At 41.2% G+C, this 22,009-nt stretch overlaps 1 protein-coding gene across 1 annotated transcript in view; it reads right to left on the bottom strand.

Moving 5' to 3' along the window:
* Window positions 1–22,009, bottom strand: part of LOC126263224 (piezo-type mechanosensitive ion channel component) — a 686,714-nt gene that overhangs the window by 367,507 nt on the left and 297,198 nt on the right. Inside the window, exons 16-18 of the mRNA XM_049960308.1 lie at window positions 12,636–12,779; window positions 3,354–3,472; window positions 2,978–3,120 (exon numbers count right to left, since the gene is read on the bottom strand). Of these exons, the coding sequence (XP_049816265.1) occupies window positions 2,978–3,120; window positions 3,354–3,472; window positions 12,636–12,779 (406 nt within the window). The remainder of the gene's footprint in view (window positions 1–2,977; window positions 3,121–3,353; window positions 3,473–12,635; window positions 12,780–22,009) is intronic.

The raw sequence follows: 22,009 nt of genomic DNA, 5'->3' as shown, positions 1-22,009 counted from the left end.
AGTCTCTCATTAGGACCTGCAAGCAGGGACTACTTAGGAGGTTGTTGTCATCATAAAACATAAATTTGGCATTCTAAAGCTTGGATTGTGGGATCTTAGATCTCTTACACAAGTAGGTAGGTCAGATAACCTGAAAAGAGAAATGAATGAGTTACAGTTAGATGACAAGGAAATAAGAGAAGTGCAATAGACAGTAGAACAGGATTACTGGTTGTGTGAGTACAGGGTTAGTAAAACAGAATCCAATAGTGGTACACAGAGTAGGGCTAGTAATAAATAAGGAAATAATAAAGAAGGTTGAAAGATTACAGATATCAATCTTCTCCCTGACAGACTGCACCTACCCTGATGCAGCTTTGCTCCAGTGAGGTAGTGTCCCTGATGGGGAAGATACATTATATGGACAAGGGTGGTTTAGGCACTTGTATATCTTTAAGCTGGAGAGTGAGTCAGTCCAGATAGAATATCCATGCCAGGTGGATCGCATATATGAGGGGCTTTTAACAGCAGAACTGAGGGTATTTCATTACTCAGGAAATGACTCTTAATCCACAGTGTCAACAAAGTACATCACGGCGAACTTTAATCAAATGGTGTTTAGTAAATAACTGTGGCTGTATAACAAATGAGAATAAATATGTAAGAACATTTTACATTTGTCTAAAGTATAAGAAATCATGAGTTTATTAAATCTGTCTTAACATCACCAAGTGATACTAGAGACAGATAGGACATGTGTCAGTAGCCTCATGGTCAAGAACTTTCACGATCTGGCACATATACCTTGGGTGCATGTTGGCCTCTTGTGCTGTCAGATCCAACAAGTCCAACACTTAGAATTTTGGACAGAAAAATTACTGCCAGTACTTTTAATTAAAGATGAGGAGCAGTCTACAATGTGAAGTGCTATGAACTGTATAGTAAATGTATGATTATAGTCAGGACAGGCAAAAAGCTAAGACCTTCCATAGTAGTACAAGTGCATACCCCTACTAGCTATGCATAATTGTATGGCAGTGGGTTTCAAAACTCCAGAATATTTCCTGTAGCAGATTTGGACTCTGCCCATGATTTATGGGTCATGATCTGCAGATTAAAATTGAAGAAGCTGTAGAAAGGTAGGGAATTAAGGAATGGAACCAAGACAAACTGAAAGAACTGAAACAGTCAGAGGTTGCTGATATTTTCAAAGAAAGTGTTAGGCAACGATTGAGTAAAACAGAGGACAGGAACACAGTAGATGATGAACTGGCACCTGTAAGCGATTAAATATTTAATGACAGCAGAAAATCAAGTAACGAAATCCTTGGACAATGTGAAGATATTGACACTGTCTTCGATTATGTTTTGATATGGGTCTTCCTTACAACCTCATCACAAATGTACAGCACATTTGCAGTGGAAAGGGGGAGTGGTCAAAATACGTCAATAAGCTCAAGCTTACCAGAACCTTTATTCACAGACAAAATCCTATCCAGCTCATCCATAAACAGATCTCCCATGCCATCTGCTCTTCCAACTCGAATAAATCTGGTAACCCGCCACCAAACAGCACTCTTCTGATCATCCAGTAAAGATGAAGGCATAAAACCCATCTTAAGTCATGTTGCAATGGTCTTAGAATATGCTAGGTGTGATGCAATTCTATCTGCTACATATAGATCATAGCTGTATTTCATAAATTTTTATTTAAATGGTTATTTTTGTCATGATAATACCTTACCAATGATTTGTAAATTACTTGTACTAAAAATCCCAAAGCTCTTTTCATGGCATAGCTACCTGATGCTGTGCTTGAATGTTATTTATATTTTATTTTGCTACCCAACAATTTTAGAGCATGTCATATGTGGCGCCATTGGTACTTCATGAACTTATATTTTATTTATATTTTATGAAGTTTAGTGTGGTACCTGTAAGAACTTGACAGAAATAAATATTTATTAATTGTGCAATTTTATGATGTACTATTTACAAACCCTGTTATGCACTGTTGTTGTCTGGTGTTCTAAAATGTGCCATGTGGCATCACCGTACTCTTAATGTTTTATATGTTTATTCATGTATTCCATGAACAACTTGTCAAGAATGCATTTCATGTACGATTTTGCATACTTTGTTTGGTTGTAATAAAACGTCCCAATGCTTGCATGCACGTCACCACTAGCGACCTCCTTGGTCATGTGGAAGCTGTGGGCAGCACTTGGACGCAGTTTTCGCTCTTTTGGTGGTGAGCACATGTAGAGGCCACATTCTGTTATTGCACTTATTGATTTCATAGCCTATTTTCCACTTGTACAACCTGTGCAATGCAATACTTATATTTATGGCATAGTACCCAGTTTGGAACAATATTAGTGTTGTAGAGTCTAAGCTGCTAATGTAATGCCATTTTGTAAACCTTAATGATACACTGTAAATCTCCAGTATTTTATCCCTCAGGATGATCTGATACTGGACAAACAGTCCAAAATCAGTCATCGACAAACAAATGGTCTTCCTGTGCAACTTAAAGCCATTTTCTTAACTGTTACTGTACACAGGATGTTTAGCTTTTGAAAGTAAGAGCTACTACACTTCAGTGTTACATAAGCAAAATGGAAAACAATAAAAGAATCAAAAATCTTTTAGATGTTATGAATGATTTATCATTTTTGAGAAAGTGGGGTGGAAAAGAATAATTTTATGAAAAATGCTTTTGAATATTTTAAAACTGCATTCATCTGTCCTTTTTTCCGCATGTGCTGAAATGAAAACATGAACTTTTGATTTCAAAAACATGAGATCAAATGTGTACTGTTCTTTTTAATCACACACCAGCACTCAATGAGTAAGACAGCTCTATCAAGCTGTACTTGGGCTTTTCTTTCCCAATTTGAAATATATCATTTTCATACTAAATATCTACAAAACTCATCTATACTTGATAGTAGCAAAAGAAAATGAAGTAAAAATTAAAAACAAAATTGTTACATACATCATAGGCACCCAGTAGCATGATGGACAACAGCAATATCTTGAGTATATGCATCTCCAGGAACAGCCACATAAAGTCACTCACTTTTTCAATCAAATGCTTGCCCTTCATTCCCAGCTGCTGTAGCCTGTAAAAAGAAGTACCTGAAACAAGATGACAGCTGTCTAGTCTCTGTGCTTTAAATCAATGTTAAAAAAGGAGAAATCGAACAGCTACCAGGAGGAACATGTGGCAATAGGAACTTCATACTGGTATGGAATATACGTAATTACGTCTAGGCTAAATCAAACAATGGAAAATTCAGGATGGAATAATGACAGCTGTCTGAATGGGCTTCATGCATTTTAAAAACTTAATATACATTAATACAAATTACCTCTGACATTTGTATCATCTGGCCTTGAACTTTCATCAGTGTCTTCTTCACGAAGTGAAATATCTCTTCCTGAAGCATCACCAGATCGGCTAGTTCGAGTCGAATTAAGTGTAGCTGCCCTACAAAGAAATTTAATATTAAAAAAAATTGAAAACAATCCTTCAAGGAAACACTTTGAAACAAAAAGCAGCACTATCACCCATGGCTAGCTACAAAGCTTTTAATAGTTTAATAACTTAGGAACTTGATTAACCTATTAGAAGCTTCTAGATGTGGTATATCTCATTCTTCAAATGATTAAAGTTCTGCTATCCTTTATCAGCAGTATTTATGCACAAAAATATTGACTGACACTCGGGCCTAGGTATTCCAAGGAAATTGGCCTCTCACCCCCAGAGGCTTAGATTCCCAGTGACAAAAACCACAATTTTTACACAGTTGTTTAACAAATAAAAAAAATGCTATTAAAAATTAATGAAAGCATTAAAGAGTTGCAAATATTTTTTTGTTGCAAAAATGACACCTATAAGATTTCCTATGAAAAGATTACCTCACACTAAGTGAAATGAATGCAACAAATAGCAGAAGCGGGAAGGACGACTACAGTTTTATGTTCCACTAACAGGACTAGTACATGAATAAGTGTCAAAAACTTATTTTTAATTTTCACTCTTAAAAAATTTGCTATAGTTTTCTGAACAAGAAAAAGTTAGCTTCAAGGAAATTTTACTGGAGGAAGTCCAAAAATTACAAGAATTTTGAAAATGGATGCACATTTGGTGGTGTCCACATATCATGCAGACACCTCTGCTGAAAGATCTTGGTTCTCCCTTGTTTATTTTCTATGAATTTTCTGTCTCTAATGTGTTTATACTGAGAGTTTAGTCATTGTTTAACAGTTGACACTGTATTTATTGTGAAGTAATGTAATTAGTTGCAGTACTACTGTGTGAGCCTTTATAAAAAAATTCAGGAAATTTTGTGTGATTTTAGTAGTAGCAGAAATCTTTCAAAATTTTCAGATTATATCCTTTGAGAAAGGCAGCATGGACTACATTCTTTCAGAATAGATCCACAGATGACACCGAGTTGTGCTGTATCAAAAAATATAGGACGCACAATCCCACTTGCTGACATGGCACACCGTACTCCTTCCCCCTCCCCCCAACATGAACAGATTGGTTGTTGACCAGTATCTGGTGTTCTGGGAGTTTGCATGTAATATCAGATGGAACCAGGCTTCATCAGTTATGAAATACAGCAGTGCATCCAACATTCCACTTTCTACTGTTTGACATAGCACATTTTGCCTTATCTTCCTCTTTTTCTTAGACACATCATTTTGTAGGGCATCATCCCTATATGGTGTAAAACATGTTGACAAGACCAACGCAAAATGTTCACTTGTTGCGACAATTTACTTGTTTAATTCTTTGGACTCTGGGTCGTTTGTGTTCAACTATCCGTGATCACAGCAGGTGTACGAATGGACAGGGCTCGATTCTTTTTTGCACTTGCAACTGACTCTATAGTACGCCACTTTGTCCAAAATCCAGTATACCACTGTTTGCTGGTTGGAAATATGAGGAAACATTTTTGCAAACAGTCCCATGTTTCCATAAATGAACCAGTAGACACATACGCCTCCATTATTGCGATTCTTTCTTGCTGAGATATTTACTTCTTATGTCTTAACCAAGTTATAATGGCTTTCGTATGGACAATAAAAAACCATAGTCGCAACAGCTTTGAAACAACAGATGACAACTGGCGGGTGGCAATGAGAAGTCCAGTACTTGGGGCCAGTTTTTCGTGTGTCAGCTTGTATTTTCCCATGAACTAAAAACTTGCTACTTCTTGCACTTTATTATTTGAGTAGACTATTTTTGTGAGGTTTCCTATGAGAAGTACTTAACTGCATATTCTAAGTCTTGTCAAAACTCAATGGTAATCCATTTGCCTTTAACCAATTGTCAATATTTTCAAATATACATTAGCCCCATTTTCAGTAAGAAGACTGGTAGTAAGTTCTATTCCTATGGCATCATCAGCAAAAAGAAAAACATCGACTCTTCCAACAAAGCAAAGTGGAATATCAGAAACAACAGAGGAACCAAAAAAGAGCCTATGGTTTACCACATACAACTGTTTCAAATTCCATGTACCTGCTGCTATGTGGTCAACAGGGACTGATGCACTCTGTTTCCTGTCAGGTAGAGAAATCAAAAACAACAAATTTGTTGTGTCTACTACCAATTGCACACTTTTTCTTGGGTCTTGAGTAGAGAATGCTGGGAGTGGAAGCTTAGGACCAGCCCTTAGCGCATTGCCTGCTGAGACAAGCACCACCTCCTCCACCCAGAGCATTCAGCTTATGTATTGCAGCTTATAAAAGAAATGAATGTGTCATGGATTACTGTATCGCAAAAGTGACAAAACGAATGTGTTACAGATTACTGTATCGCAGAAGTGACACAAAAGTTGATGGCAAGTCGCTAGATGGACCAGGTGCAGCCGCTTCGCTCAACTTTGTAAATAATTTTAATAATCTCTATGGTCAGATCAACATTACATTCAGAAGGGCTACTTACACTTATGGTCCACAGTATTATCGTGTAACTAAGTTTGGCAACAAGCCTAAATGTTCTGTAGTGACATGAAATCAGCCGATTTCCATTAATCTCAGAGAGGCCAAGTAAAAGTGTGTGAGTTATACTTGAGAAAGTTTTGACTTTTACATGAGGACATCATGATTCACACAATATAAAGCCTTAACCAACTCTCAGGATAATTCCAGTGGTAATCATTCCTGATTTATTGATTCCAGTATATTGCCTGTTAAGATAAATGTAGGTTGTTCAGTAGACAGATTTTTTTGTTTTTCAAACTTTTTATTACTGAGTACATTTATCAGTGCCGGTTGTGAACTCTAATGTACACAATGACCTTGCTTTGAAAGTATTGGTGACAATATGAGGGTGATTGTGATTCTTTACTTATGTTGCATCTCTTTTTTTGTGAAGAGTCTTGACAACAGCACATTTAAGTATGTCTGGGAAAATATTACTATGGAAGATTGATTGAGTAATTAACTTAGTATTCATCAGAACAACATTTTATTATAATACTACTGATGCCTTCATTATCACAAGTAAATTTATTTTAGAATGCTTTTTCATAAAATCGATACACTATCTAATAACAATGTGTTTAAAATTAAATTATCTTCTACTGACAAAAAATGTTATCAAAAAGGTCTACAATTATGTGGCTACCTTTGGTGAGCCCATTATTAACTCATTGAGAAATTTCCTCATCAAATTAATTCCAGTCTAGTCTGGTGTGGTGGTACAGCAAACTTCTATTGTTGCTACATGTATTATGAAAAGGATAAATGTTACTCACCAAGGTACTGAGATACAGACAGGCACACCAAAAATACTCTCAGAAAATAAGCTTTTGGTGAACAAGATCTTCATCAGAAACAAACATAAACACAATCACTCACACAAACACAGCTCGCACACACATGACCACAGTCTCTGGCTGCTGAGGCTAGACTGTGATCAGCAGCCGGGTGGTGGGGGTAAGGAGGAAGCTGGAATGGGGAAGGAGAATGATATCGGGATAGTGGTGGGGGACCGTATTGTGCTGCTTGTGGGAGCATTCAGGGATGAGGTGGAGAGAGGGTGGGGCAGCAAGATGCAGTTGGGAGGCTAGACAGAGGTTGGAAAGGGGGGGGGGGGGATTAGCAGAAAAGGAGACGTAAAAAGACCGTGGGTGTGTTGGTGGAAAAGAGGGCTGTTTAGTGCTGGAATCAGAACAGGGAAGGGGTTAGATTGGTAAGGAAACTAACTAACAAAGGTTGAGGCCAGGAGGGTTGTGGGAACATATATATTGCAGGGAAAGTTCCCACCTGTGCATTGAGGAAAGCTGATGTTGATGGGAAGGATCCAGATGGCACAGGCTGTGAACCAGTCATTGAAACAAAGAATGTGTTGTTGGGCATTGTGCTCAGCAGTAGGGTGGTCCAGACATTTCTTGGCTACACGCAAACAGACATCTTGTTGGTTGTCATGCCCACATAGAATGCAGCACAGTGGTTGCAGCTTAGCTTGTAATCACGTGACTGGTTTCACTGCTTTTGATGGGTTAGGAAATGTTTATGACTGGACTGGACTGGAGAGCATGGTGGTGGGAGGGTGTACGGGATACGTCTTGCATCTATGTCTATTACAGGGATATGAGCCATAAGGCAAGGGGTTGGGAGCAAGGGTTGGGAGCAAGGGTTGGGTAGGGGTGGATAAGGATATTATGTAAGTTCACTGAATGGCAGAATACCATTGTGGAAGGGGTGGAAGGATAGTGGGTAGGACATCCCTCTTTCGTGGGCATGACGAGAAGTACTCAGAACCCTGGTGGAGAATGCAATTCAGTTGCTCCAATCCTGGTGGAACTGAGTCGTGAAGGGATGTTACTCTGTGGCCAGATGGTAGAACTTTGGGAGGTAGTGGGTGATTGGAGAGATGAGGTACAGGAGATTTATTTTTGTACACGGTTGTGAGAGCAATTATGGTCCATGAAGGCCTCAGCGAGTCTCTCAATATATTTCGAGAGGAGCCACTCATCACTACAGATGCGGTGGCCATGGGTGCCTAGGTTATATGGAAATGACTTCTTGGTATGGTATGGGTGGCAGCTGTTAAAGTGGAGGTATTGCTGGGGGTTTGTAGGTTGTATATGGACAGAGGTACTGATTTAGCCATCTTTGAGATGGAGGTCAAAATTGAGGAATGTGGCTTGTTGGATTGACTAGGACCAGCCGAAGTAAATGGGGGGGGGGGGGGGTGTCGAGGTTCTGGAGGAATGTGGATAGGTTGTTCCCACCCCCAATCTACATCACAAAGATGTCATCAATGAATCTGAACTGGGTTAGGGGTTTGGGATTCTGTGTGTTCTGGAAGGATCCCTCTAAATGTCCCATGAAGAGGTTGGCATAGGATAGTACCATGCAGGTGCCCATAGCTGTACCTCAGATCTGAAGATATGGCACCATCCTATATGATCCCATTCATGGGCCATCTAGAGGAATCCTTCCTAAACACCCAGAATCCCAAACCTCCTACCTGGTTCAGATTCACTGACAACATCATCTGATATGAATTGAGAGTGAGGACACCCTACCCACATTCCTCTAGAAACTCGACACCTTCTCCCCCATTTGCCACCGTCTGGCTGCAGAGGAGCATTCCCCCTCATGACTCAGTACCACCAGGACTGGGACAACTGAATCATACTCTTCACCAGGATTTCAACCACCTCTCAACACGCCCTGAAATGAATAATGTGCTACCCACGATCCTTCCAGCCCTGCCCACAATGGTGTTCTGCCACCCACTGAACCTACACAATATCCTCATCCATCCCTACACTGTTCTTGCTCCCAACCTCTTGACTCATGGTTCATATCACCTTAATAGACCTACATGCAAGACCTGCCCCATACATCCTTCCACCACCACCTACTCCAGTCCAGTCACAAGCATCACCTATCCCATTAAAGGCAGGACTATCTGTGAAACCAGTCATGCGATCTACAAGCTAAGTTGCAAACACTTTGCTGCATTCTATGTGGGCATGACAACCAAAAAGCTCTCTGTCTGCATGAATGGCCACTGACAAACTACGACCCTGGAAAATCTGGACCACCCCATTGCTGAGCACGCTGCTCAACACAATGTTCTTCATTTCAATTATTGCTTCACAGTCGGTGTCATCTGTGCTTTCATGAACAGCAATATATCCTACATTCCCATAACCTCCTGGCCTCAACCTTCATTAGTCATTTTCCTTACCCACCTAGCCCCTTCCCTGTTCCCATTCCACCAACGCACCCATGGTCTTTTTATTTTTCTCCTTTTCTGCTACACGACACGTTTCACAAATTACTGCACGACATCCCAGCACTTACAAAACCTGCAACTGCCATTAGGAAATGCACTCATTGCATACAGTATCACATCCATACAATTCAAGGGCTATCTGTCTCCTGTCATCCATGACATTGGGCTCCACGAGGCTGCCCTCAGTGCAGGCAGAGTTTAACTGGTTGCTACAAACAGGTATTGTAACTAGTTCTGATAGTGCATGGACATCACCAATTCATATGGTTTCACAGAAAGATAAATCCTGAAGGATATGTGGCAATTACAGAGCACTCAATGAACAGACAGTTCTGTATCGGTACCCTATTCCTCGCGTGATGGACTTCAACAATACCATTAGTGGTGCAACAATATTAAATGTGACAGACTGTATAAAAGTGTATTCCCATGGCTCCAGTTGATATTAAAAAACAGCAATGACCAGGCCTTTTGGATTTCCCAAACACAATTTAATGTCATTCAGTATCAGTAATGCTGAACGGATGTGGCAGAGGTTCACGCACAAAGTGCTAAGGGAGTTGCCATTTGTGTTTTGTTACTTGGATGACATTTTAATATTCTCTGCTTCAGTAGATCAACATGCAGTCCACCTGTCATAACTTATCCACAGCCACAAAATTATGGCATCATTATTAATGAAGTGAACTGTGTCTGGGAAAGAGTGAAGTTTATTTCCTCGGGACTTAGTTTCAACAGCAGGATTGGCACCATCACCTGAATGGGTCAAAGCTGTGGAGAAAATGCCTCTACCCAGTTCTTACAAAGGCTGTCGCAGGTTTCTGGGCATGCTAAACTATTATGGATGCCATCTGTCTAGACTAATAGTAACCCAGGAACCACTCACAATGTTGCTCACCAAAAAGAATGCTACAGGTAACTGAAAGATTACACAGACTTCCACAGCCAAAACAGTGTTCTGGGACCTCAAGGAACATCTTTCATGGAAAGTGTTGCTAGGACATCCAAAACCAGGCAGTCCCGTAGCCATTATAGTAGATGCAAGCCAGACAGTGGTAGGCAAAGCCTTGCAACAAAAGGCTGACTGGAAGTGACAGCCACTCGCATTTTTCTATAAGAATGTGATGCAACAAGAATAAAAGTGGAGCACTATCAATCATGAACTGCTTATAATGTACCAGATAGTCCAACATTTTCATACAGACATTGAGGGGAGACATTTTACAGTCTTCATGGTCCACAAGCCCCTGTTAGCAATTTTCCAACAAAGTATTGTGGTTAAGTCACCACCTCAGTACAAGCACATTGAATATATAACTCAATTCACAATAGACATGTGACACACAGCAGGAAAGGATAATGTGATTGCAGATTGTATGTCAAAGAAATGTGTCAGTCTATGATCTTTTTGGTGGCACACATTAACAGTGGAGCACCATGTAAATCATTTTCTATGCAGTCCTCTCCAAGAAGGAGGCACGGGATACAACTCAAATGAGTACCATTTCCAGAGGTCTCAGAAGAAATTTAGTGTGATGCGGCAAAAGGTCAACAGTGATCCTATATTCCAGAAACCTATCACAGGCAAGTTTTTGAAGTCCAGTGCAATTTACAACACTCATGCATGTGAGCTACAATTAAGATGGTTGCTACCAAAGTGCTGTGGCCTGGAGGGCAGAAAGATTGTTGGGTGTGGGCATGCATGTGTCTAACATGTCAGTGAAATGAGACTGGAAGGCATGTGTTTGCACCAATTGTTCAGTTTCTGACACCTGCAGGCAGGTTTTCACATCTCCATGCAGACATCGACAGCTCACTGCAGAGCTCTACAGGTCAAAAGTATTTGTTAGCAATCACTGATTGTTTTACAAGGTGGCCAGAAGTCACAATACTTATTGAGATATCAATAGAGTCAGTGGCAAAAGAAGTACATACATGGTTCTCCGAGTTCAGCCTACCACATGAATTATCACAGATCGTGGCGGAAAATATGAGAGCCAGCTATTCAATGAACTCATGTTGTTATGTGGATGCTACCACTCACACACCACAAGTAACAATCCCACCAGTAACAGCCTGGTGGTACATTTCCACCACACACTCAAGATGGCACTAATGTGTAGTATGTCGGAGTGCACAGAAGCATTCTCCCTCGTCGTACTGGGATTATGAACAGCAATAAATGAGGACATCAACACTCTCCAGTGCAATTTGTTTATGGTGAACAATTACAGGCTCCGTAAAGAACTAATCTTTCCCAACCCCACACAGCAAACAGAACCACACTTCTGTATGCAGTTTGCACAACGGCTCAGAAAGTGAGTGAAGAGCATACAAACAACCAACCAACTCAACCAGACATGACAGACAAAAAGTATTCATGCCCAAGGACTTAGAAACAATGTCCAGTGTGTGTCTTCGGGATGATGTAGTTCACCCTGGCTTATTTCACTGTATGCTGATCTGTACAAAGTGATAGGAAGGGAAAGCCACACCTTCAAAATCAATAAAGCTAGAAAATAAGAAACTGTTTCCATCAAGACAGTCAAACCAGCATATGGAAGCGGATACCCTTTTTACTGAGCCCGAGCTATTGCATTCTGAGGAGGAAATGGCCAAACTGACGGAAAGTTCCATGGAACAGGTAACAACAAATATCGAATCTGACACTACAGCCACCAGAAAGGCGCAACCAATGTCTGCAGCTACTGCTTACAAGAGGACCGGCCAGCAAGTTCCCTCACATATCAAGAATTCCTGGCTTTAAGTGGTGGTGGGGGAAGGGGGAGGGGGAGAGGGAGGGAAGAGGGGGGAGGGGGCTGGGGTCCATGTGGTGACATCAAGAAGATGATGTACAACAACAAGTGAATAATGTTCTCTTTGGAATGTAAAAGGATTATCTTTCCTGCTGGCGGCATAGTAACTCTTGTTCACTCTGTCATATTTGTTCTCTGTAGTGAGTTTTTTTACGACATAGAAATAAGTTATTTGAAGCAACCACTCATATTCTTCCAAAAAAATACTTATACAGTGAGCTTCTGAACCTTCATCTCTACTTAGAGAATGGTCTAATGATGTTATAAGCATAATCAGTATAGTATCCCCCCCTTTTGCTTACTTGGGGTACAATCTATCACAGAAACAAATGAATATTATACAAATGAATCTATGAGCAAATCTTTTCATCTCTCAATATAATACTGTGAAGCAATGATTATTATATATTAGACTACGGACATAAAGAGTAGACAATCAACACATCCTTGTTTTTTCAGATGAAGTACTGTATGAGGTCCCAACTAATTAGTTTCTCATTTAACTTAAGTCTTACCTGAATAATATTATTTTGTGATCATTAGTATAAATATAAGTAGCTTACCTTGCTCTAATGTCAGATATTTCCAAAAATTCTTTATGAAAATAATGGAGCTGTATAACTGTCATAACCAGAAATGCTGTTGGTGTAAGAAGACGTGTAAACAGTTGTGTTGTATCAAACCTTTCCAGCCCAATATCCAACTGCCTAAAAAATTAAGCAAAAATAAATGCATCAGAAAGGATTCTTCAGTTTGAATTATAATATTTTAGATCCTACTCATAGAAACATGTAAAAAAATAGACAATTGTTGTCATCACATTCTCTCCAAAAAATAAATAAAATACTCAAATAAATAACCAATAAAAACAGATTGTATACTTCCTATCAATGGAAAAATGAAATCGTAAGATCGTAAGGGGGGAGGGGGGGGGGGTTGCTGCTCAATATTATTATCCATTGGACTATCCTACAAAATACAAAAACACACACACACACACACACACACACACACACACACACACACACACACACACACACACACACACTTGCTGGCAATTTAGAGTTTTTTTTTCTGTTATGTGACTAAGAATACCTCTACCCATTTTATTTCCATGGGTAGATTGCAGAACAATTTTATAGCTTCATATTTCACCTCTTTCTGGACCAAAGATAGATCTTCAGCACAGATGCTTCTCAAAGAGCTTTCATCAGAACTGTGCTGGGATATAAGTAATCTGCTATTAATAGGGATGAACAACATTGACTAATAAATGTGCTAATAGTGCAGAAAATTTCTCATATATTTGTGGTGACGTGGCATTTGCCTTGAGGAAGTGTTCAATTATGCCTTCTACGAAATGCATTTATCTTTCACTTTGGCTGTAAGGCTTGTACCAGGACAAAAATTGGTCACCACACAAGTCACCATAAAAGGGCCATATTATATGTCTGTAATATCTTGAAACACGTATGAACGGAAAAAGAAATTATACGTATCTGACATGTCAATGATTTGAGGGAATCCTATTAAGCATAACAGGGACTCATTTCTGTATGGTTCCCATTATAAACCACCAGCCTGCTATTGAGCTCGGGGTGATAACTTAGTGATAGAAAGGGGAGACGTATACAAGAAGGGCAGAGGACGAGATGGACAGAGAAGGGGGGATGAGGAGATAGGCAGAGGGGGGAGGAGATAGTCAGAGTGCACTCTGTGAAAATAAGTTAAATACCCTTGTTAGCAAGCAACGACACACTGCCCCCCTCCCCTTCCCCCCTCCTCACCACGAATGGCAATGTCAAAATTTTCTTCCTGACCAACATTTACTATACGCAGAAACTAAACTGGCACTCGGCGCAGTGGCTGGCACCTGAAGGAAGTGACCGTTAAGGCATTTCCCATTTACTATTACTTAGTTTTCAAATATAGTAGGCAGAGAGGGGGAGGAGTTATGCAGGGGCAGGAGTTAGGCAGAGGGGGGCAGGAGTTAGGCAGAGGGGGGCAGGAGTTAGGCAGAGGGGGGCAGGAGTTAGGCAGAGGGGGGCAGGAGTTAGGCAGAGGGGGGCAGGAGTTAGGCAGAGGGGGGCAGGAGTTAGGCAGAGGGGGGCAGGAGTTAGGCAGAGGGGGCAGGAGTTAGGCAGAGGGGGGCAGGAGTTAGGCAGAGGGGGGCAGGAGTTAGGCAGAGGGGGGCAGGAGTTAGGCAGAGGGGGGCAGGAGTTAGGCAGAGGGTGGCAGGAGTTAAGCAGAGGGGGGCAGGAGTTAGGCAGAGGGGGGCAGGAGTTAGGCAGAGGGGGGCAGGAGTTAGGCAGAGGGGGGCAGGAGTTAGGCAGAGGGGGGCAGGAGTTAGGCAGAGGGGGGCAGGAGTTAGGCAGAGGGGGGCAGGAGGTAGGCAGACAGGGGGAGGAGGTAGGCAGAGGGGGGGGAGGAGGTAGGCAGAGGGGGGGAGGAGGTAGGCAGAGGGGGGGAGGAGGTAGGCAGAGGGGGGAGGAGGTAGGCAGAGGGGGGAGGAGGTAGGCAGAGGGGGGGAGGAGGTAGGCAGAGGGGGGAGGAGGTAGGCAGAGGGGGGAGGAGGTAGGCAGAGGGGGGGAGGAGGTAGGCAGAGGGGGGGAGGAGGTAGGCAGAGGGGGGGAGGAGGTAGGCAGAGGGGGGGAGGAGGTAGGCAGAGGGGGGGAGGAGGTAGGCAGAGGGGGGGGAGGAGGTAGGCAGAGGGGGGGGAGGTAGGCAGAGGGGGGGAGGAGGTAGGCAGAGGGGGGGAGGAGGTAGGCAGAGGGGGGGAGGAGGTAGGCAGAGGGGGGGAGGAGGTAGGCAGAGGGGGGGAGGAGGTAGGCAGAGGGAGGAGGAGTTGGTTTAGTTCACTTTGATGGAACCAGTATTCAAGTTCCTCTAAAGTATATATGACACTTTCTGGAATTCTTTCAAGCACATCATTTACAATTATAGGTCATTTATGTAGAAAAGGAACAGGTGGGGACCAATCTCTTGAATTTGAAGTTATAATTACTCTGTTTCCTATGCATTATGTAAGAGGGGAACTACAGCAACGCAGTGTGTCTGATTCTTATGACCTTTCCATCCTTATCTGACAAGGAGCATACCTTTTGAGTACACTCACTGATTACATTTACAATGCTTTTCACTTTTGGCGTACAAAGAAATTTTTAAAAATTATGTCATTTACAGTAAGAAATTTTTGTGTTTGTTTTGTTGCCATCTTTTTACATTTTAGAAATTACTGACAGGAAAGAGGGGGGAGGGGGGGCAGAGGGGCAAGAGAGAGAGAGAGAGAGAGAGAGAGAGAGAGAGAGAGAGAGAGAGAGAGAGAGAGAGATTTGGGGGGGGGGGGGGGGTCAGTAGTTCTCCACATTTTCTGTTGATCCCTTTTTCAGTAGTGGTTTTATCTCAGCATATTTTGATACATTTAGAAAACATCCATGATAACTGACAGTGTGAAATGATATTACACACTCTCCTGATGTGGGTATTTCATCCTAACGAGATAAGGTTTTTTTTAAGAACAAACCTTTGGGTGATTTTTTTCAAACTGTTTGAAAGATATGTTTGGTTGTTTTCCCTGCTTATGAAAATTTTTCATTGTCTTAATAGGCTGCTATGTTTACATCCAATCTCACTACATTTAAGAAGAATCACTGAAATAATTTTACATCTGAAATGGGTTTATTCCTGTATCATTTTCCAACAATTTTCAAAATCTCATGACTTAACTATAGCTCCTAATTTCTTTTGTCTTATTACTATGTTGGAGGATGAAGGTATTGTTGGCAATTTTTTTAGCTCTCCTGAATACAGCTTTATAGGGTTTGACATACATAAGAAAATCAGGATTTCTGTTTGATTCTAACTCATTGTAGAGTTTCCTTTTTCCAGCACCAGAAATTTTTATTACTGGTGTAATCCATTTAAGTTAACTGCTTGCTTTTTTTGCCAATATCTAGGTAGTAAACAGTCATTAAATGAATGTAAGAACAATTTAAGAATTTATCACTGTTTATGGTGCAGACCAGCTCACAGCACTTGTTTTATTGTGGAATAAATCCATATGTCTTGTGCTGAAATCTCTTTTTATATACATTTCTGGAGGCTTTCATTTATCTGCCATTAGGCACTCAATAAACAGAGCTGAATGGTCTGAAATATCTAGGTCTAAGCAGTACTTTTTTCCACTTTCAAATTGGTAGTTTGTAATATTATTATCAATGCACACCTCTGATTTGCTGTTTTCTCTAGCGCTTTCAGAGCAGTTTAACTTGAAACAAGATTTCTGTATTAAGCTACAATTCTTTTTTTTAATCACAGCTATAAACTAATAAATTTAAGTTGAAGTCTGTCACAATTACTATTTTTTTCTTATATTTCTTCCTAACTTTTTGTATGAGGCACTGGAAATTAGCTAAGAACATGTTTGTTGTAGAACACCCAGGAATTCTATAAACTGTTATAATCACTGTACTCAGATTGCTTACTTCTATACAGCAATTCTCAGACACATACTCTTCATTTAAATAATTTGAGTCTTCTATTACTTTATAACATACTGAGTAAGCAACAAGCTACAATAGCTGCTAGCTTATTAACACTGTTTAAAACTTGTAAACAATCTTCTGTAAGCCATAATTCATTTAGGCAGGTTATTTTCATGTTCACATATTCTGAAAGCAGAATTTTCATTTCATCAATTTTAGAGTATTTAAGTTTTGGTGGTTTTGCTGTTAAGCCATTGATATTTCAGTGCATCAGTGGTGCATTTTTGTTTCTGACTATGATTTCACATGCAGCACCTCTTTGGTGTTCTCTTCCTTTCTTTTCTTTTCTTTTTTTTTTTTTTTTTTTTTTTTTCCTCTCCCCCCATGTGTACCTCTGCGTTGTCACCTCCATCATAATTATCAGTTTTCCTTGCTTTTTAGGATTTTACATACTTCTATGAATATTTTACAGAAATTCATACAGCCTAACCTACTGAGATGTAGGCCATCCCTACCCACACATTTATCATTTAAAAACTTTCTTGGGTCAATGAACACTGCCCCCAGTCTGTCGCACTGTTCCTCAATACTGCTATTTATTCTATTGACCTAAGTATTACTTACAGATCTTCTGTGAGCAATTCCACTAATTACCAGCCTAGAGATAGTGTACACAGTTTTTGCCAACCTAATCAGATTCTGGATATCACTTACAATCTCTTCCTCACTGCTGCTGCGGATGGAGTTTGTGTCCACATGGATTAGAACACCTTTGTCGTTGTTGATATCTCTAGTCTGCAAGCCAGCATACCATGCATGGTGGAGATTATCCTGTACCACTAATAGTCATTTCCATTCCTGTTCCATTCACACACAAGGTGAGAGAGAAAAAAAATACTGTTTATACATCTCTGTATGAGTTTCAATTTCTCTCAACTTATCTTTGTGGTCCTTAAGTGAAATGTATGTTAGTAGCAGTAGTATCATTCTGCAGTCAGCTTCAAATGCCAGTTCTCTCAATTTTCTCAATAGTGTTCTTCAAAAAGAACATCACCTTCCCTCCAGGAATTCCCATTTGTGTTCCCAAACCATCTCTGTAACAGTTCCGCATTATGCGAACCTGCCGTTAACAAATCTAGGAGTCCATCTGTGAATTGCTTCGATGTCTTCCTTTAATACGAGTTGATGCAGGTCCGAAACACTCTTGCAGGATTTAAGAATGGATCACATTAGTGTCCTATATGTGGTCTCCTTTACAGATGAACCACACTTTCCCAAAATTCTGCCAATAAATTAAAGTCAACTATTCGCTTTCCTATTACTATCCTTACATGCTCATTCCATTTCACATCACTTTGCAACATTATGCCCAGATATTTAAATGACATGACTGTGTCATGCAGGACACTGTAAATGCTGTATCTGAACATCATAAGTCTGTTTTTCCTACCCCACAGCATTCACTTACATTTTTCTACATTTAGAGCCAGCTGCCATTCATCACACCCATTAGAAATTTTGTCTATGTCATCTTGTATCATCCTACAGCCTCTCATCTTTGACACCTTCCCGTGTGCCACAGCTTCATCACCAAACAACCACAGATTGCTCCCCACTCTGTCCACCAGATCATATACACTCCTGGAAATGGAAAAAAGAACACATTGACACCGGTGTGTCAGACCCACCATACTTGCTCCGGACACTGCGAGAGGGCTGTACAAGCAATGATCACACGCACGGCACAGCGGACACACCAGGAACCGCGGTGTTGGCCGTCGAATGGCGCTAGCTGCGCAGCATTTGTGTACCGCCGCCGTCAGTGTCAGCCAGTTTGCCGTGGCATACGGAGCTCCATCGCAGTCTTTAACACTGGTAGCATGCCGCGACAGCGTGGACGTGAACCGTATGTGCAGTTGACGGACCTTGAGCGACGGCTTGTAGTGGGCATGCGGGAGGCCGGGTGGACGTACCGCCGAATTGCTCAACACGTGGGGCGTGAGGTCTCCACAGTACATCGATGTTGTCGCCAGTGGTCGGCGGAAGGTGCACGTGCCCGTCGACCTGGGACCGGACCGCAGCGACGCACGGATGCACGCCAAGACCGTAGGATCCTACACAGTGCCGTAGGGGACCGCACCGCCACTTCCCAGCAAATTAGGGACACTGTTGCTCCTGGGGTATCGGCGAGGACCATTCGCAACCGTCTCCATGAAGCTGGGCTACGGTCCCGCACACCGTTAGGCCGTCTTCCGCTCACGCCCCAACATCGTGCAGCCCGCCTCCAGTGGTGTCGCGACAGGCGTGAATGGAGGGACGAATGGAGACGTGTCGTCTTCAGCGATGAGAGTCGCTTCTGCCTTGGTGCCAATGATGGTCGTATGCGTGTTTGGCGCCGTGCAGGTGAGCGCCACAATCAGGACTGCATACGACCGAGGCACACAGGGCCAACACCCGGCATCATGGTGTGGGGAGCGATCTCCTACACTGGCCGTACACCACTGGTGATCGTCGAGGGGACACTGAATAGTGCACGGTACATCCAAACCGTCATCGAACCCATCGTTCTACCATTCCTAGACCGGCAAGGGAACTTGCTGTTCCAACAGGACAATGCACGTCCGCATGTATCCCGTGCCACCCAACGTGCTCTAGAAGGTGTAAGTCAACTACCCTGGCCAGCAAGATCTCCGGATCTGTCCCCCATTGAGCATGTTTGGGACTGGATGAAGCGTCGTCTCACGCGGTCTGCACGTCCAGCACGAACGCTTGTCCAACTGAGGCGCCAGGTGGAAATGGCATGGCAAGCCGTTCCACAGGACTACATCCAGCATCTCTACGATCGTCTCCATGGGAGAATAGCAGCCTGCATTGCTACGAAAGGTGGATATACACTGTACTAGTGCCGACATTGTGCATGCTCTGTTGCCTGTGTCTATGTGCCTGTGGTTCTGTCAGTGTGATCATGTGATGTATCTGACCCCAGGAATGTGTCAATAAAGTTTCCCCTTCCTGGGACAATGAATTCACGGTGTTCTTATTTCAATTTCCAGGAGTGTATGTATATAGAAAATAAGAGTAGTCGTATCACACTTCCCTGGAGCACTCCTGATGGTACCCTTGTCCCTGATGAAAATTCGCCGTCTAAGATAATAAACTGGATTCTGTTGCTTAAGAAGCCTCTGAGCCACTCACATATCTGGGAACCTATTTCGTATGCTTGTACCTTCTTTAACCGCCTGCAATGGGACACCATGTCAAACACTTTCTGGAAATCTACGAACATGGAATATATCTGTTGCCCTTCAATGAGAGTTCACAGCATACCATGTGAGAAAAGGGCAAGTTCAGTTTCCCACAAGTGGTGCTTTCTAAATCTGTGCTGATTTGTGGACAGAAGCTTCTCTGATTCAAGGAAATTCATTATATTCAAACTGACAATATGTTCAATAATTCTGCAGCAAACCAAAGTTAAGGATATTGGTCTGTAATTCTGTGGGTCCATTCTTTTCGGCCTTCTTATATACAGGAGTCATCTGTGCTCCTTTCCAGTTGCTTGGGACTTTGTGCTGGGTGAGTGATTTGTGATAAATGCCAGCTAGGAAGGGGCTAGTGGCACAGAGTACTCTCTGTAAAACAAAATTGGAATTCTATTCAGACCTGGTGATTTATTTGTTTTCAACTCTTTCAGTTGTTTCTCCACACCAGGGATTCTTATTACTATGTTGTCCATACGTCAGTATGTTCAATGGTCAAACAACGGTATGTTTGTACAGTTCTCCTGGATGAATGATTTCTTAAATCCAAGGTTTACAGCATCTGCTTTCCTTTTGCTGTCGCCCACTGTCATACCAGACTGCTCTACAAGTGACTGGATATAAGCTTTAGACTCACATAGTGATTTTACATAGAACCACTGTGGTCTTTCCCACCCATAATCCACTTACTAGCCATATAGTTCTCCAGACCACAATTTACAGTCTGTTTAAACTTTGCCCATAATTGCTCTATGTTTATCAACTGGAGCTAAATGATGTCAGTACATTGTCTATTTGGGATGCTAACAACTACTTATCTGCTCTTTATTAACTTAACCACAGTCTCTATGATGACATCATGGTCAGTAATTCCTGTCTCCATACTAATACCATTGATAAGGTCAGGACTGCTTGCAGCTACAAGGTCTACAATATTTCCATTTTATGCAAATTGGCTAACTAGCTGCTCAAGACAGTTTTTGGAAAAAGCGTTCAACAGTACTTCGCAAGACTGAGTTTGCCTGTATCCACTGCAATGAGTCCATAGATGTCCCAGTCTATCAGTCCATACTCATTAGGTTAAAGTTGCCTCCAACCAATATTGCATGATCTTTGTATTTCCATAGACTTACTATGAATGTTTCCAAAACTTCACAAACAGTGGCAGTTGACTTTAATTCATCGTAGTTTATCCAATTTGCATTAAATATTTATACATTGTAAACACAAATCTCCCTCGTATATCAGTCTATCTATCAGTAAAAATTAAATCAAAATCCATACAGTAGTTCCTGACATTTGACTGAATATACAAAGAGAAATGAGCAGTGGACTTCAGTTTCTATGTGTAGAGATTTAGGCAAATAAAAATGTTAATGAGACAAAACAGAAAATACAAACAATGTGAAACTGAAATTTACTGAATGAAATATATATAATAAACGTCTGAGAAAAGAAATAATAATAATAATAATAATAATAATAATGGACATAATAATAAATGGACAGGTAGACAATTTAAGAAAATTCTTTATAGAACGAGCAGAAACTAGCAAAATACACAAAGCAATCACTCATATAAATACATCGGCTACACCACTACAATTTCATAACCACCTCTACAACCCTTTAGATCACATAACATCAACAGATATGAAGAAAGTAAATTGGAAAAAGAAAACACTACATGGCAAGCACCCGTATCATCTAACATAGCCACACATCAATCAAGACGCATCCAACACATGGCTAAGAAAAGGCAATATATACAGTGAGACGGAAGGATTCATGATTGCAATACAGGACCAAACAATAAACACCAGATATTACAGCAAGCATATTATTAAAGATCCCAATACCACAACAGATAAATGCAGACTTTGCAAACAACAAATAGAAACAGTAGATCACATCACAAGCGGATGTACAATACTAGCAAATACAGAATACCCCAGAAGACATGACAATGTAGCAAAAATAATACATCAACAGCTTGCCTTACAACATAAACTTATAAAACAACACGTTCCCACATACAAGTATGCACCACAAAATGTACTGGAGAACGATGAATACAAATTATACTGGAACAGAACCATTATAACAGATAAAACAACACCACATAACAAACCTGACATCATACTCACCAATAAAAAGAAGAAATTAACACAACTAATCGAAATATCCATACCCAAT

This window comes from Schistocerca nitens, chromosome 6 (assembly GCF_023898315.1).
Source record: "Schistocerca nitens isolate TAMUIC-IGC-003100 chromosome 6, iqSchNite1.1, whole genome shotgun sequence".
Taxonomy (NCBI): Eukaryota; Metazoa; Arthropoda; class Insecta; order Orthoptera; family Acrididae; genus Schistocerca; species Schistocerca nitens.
The sequence above is the reverse complement of the archived record's forward strand: the minus strand, read 5'-3'. Positions and strand labels throughout refer to the sequence as shown.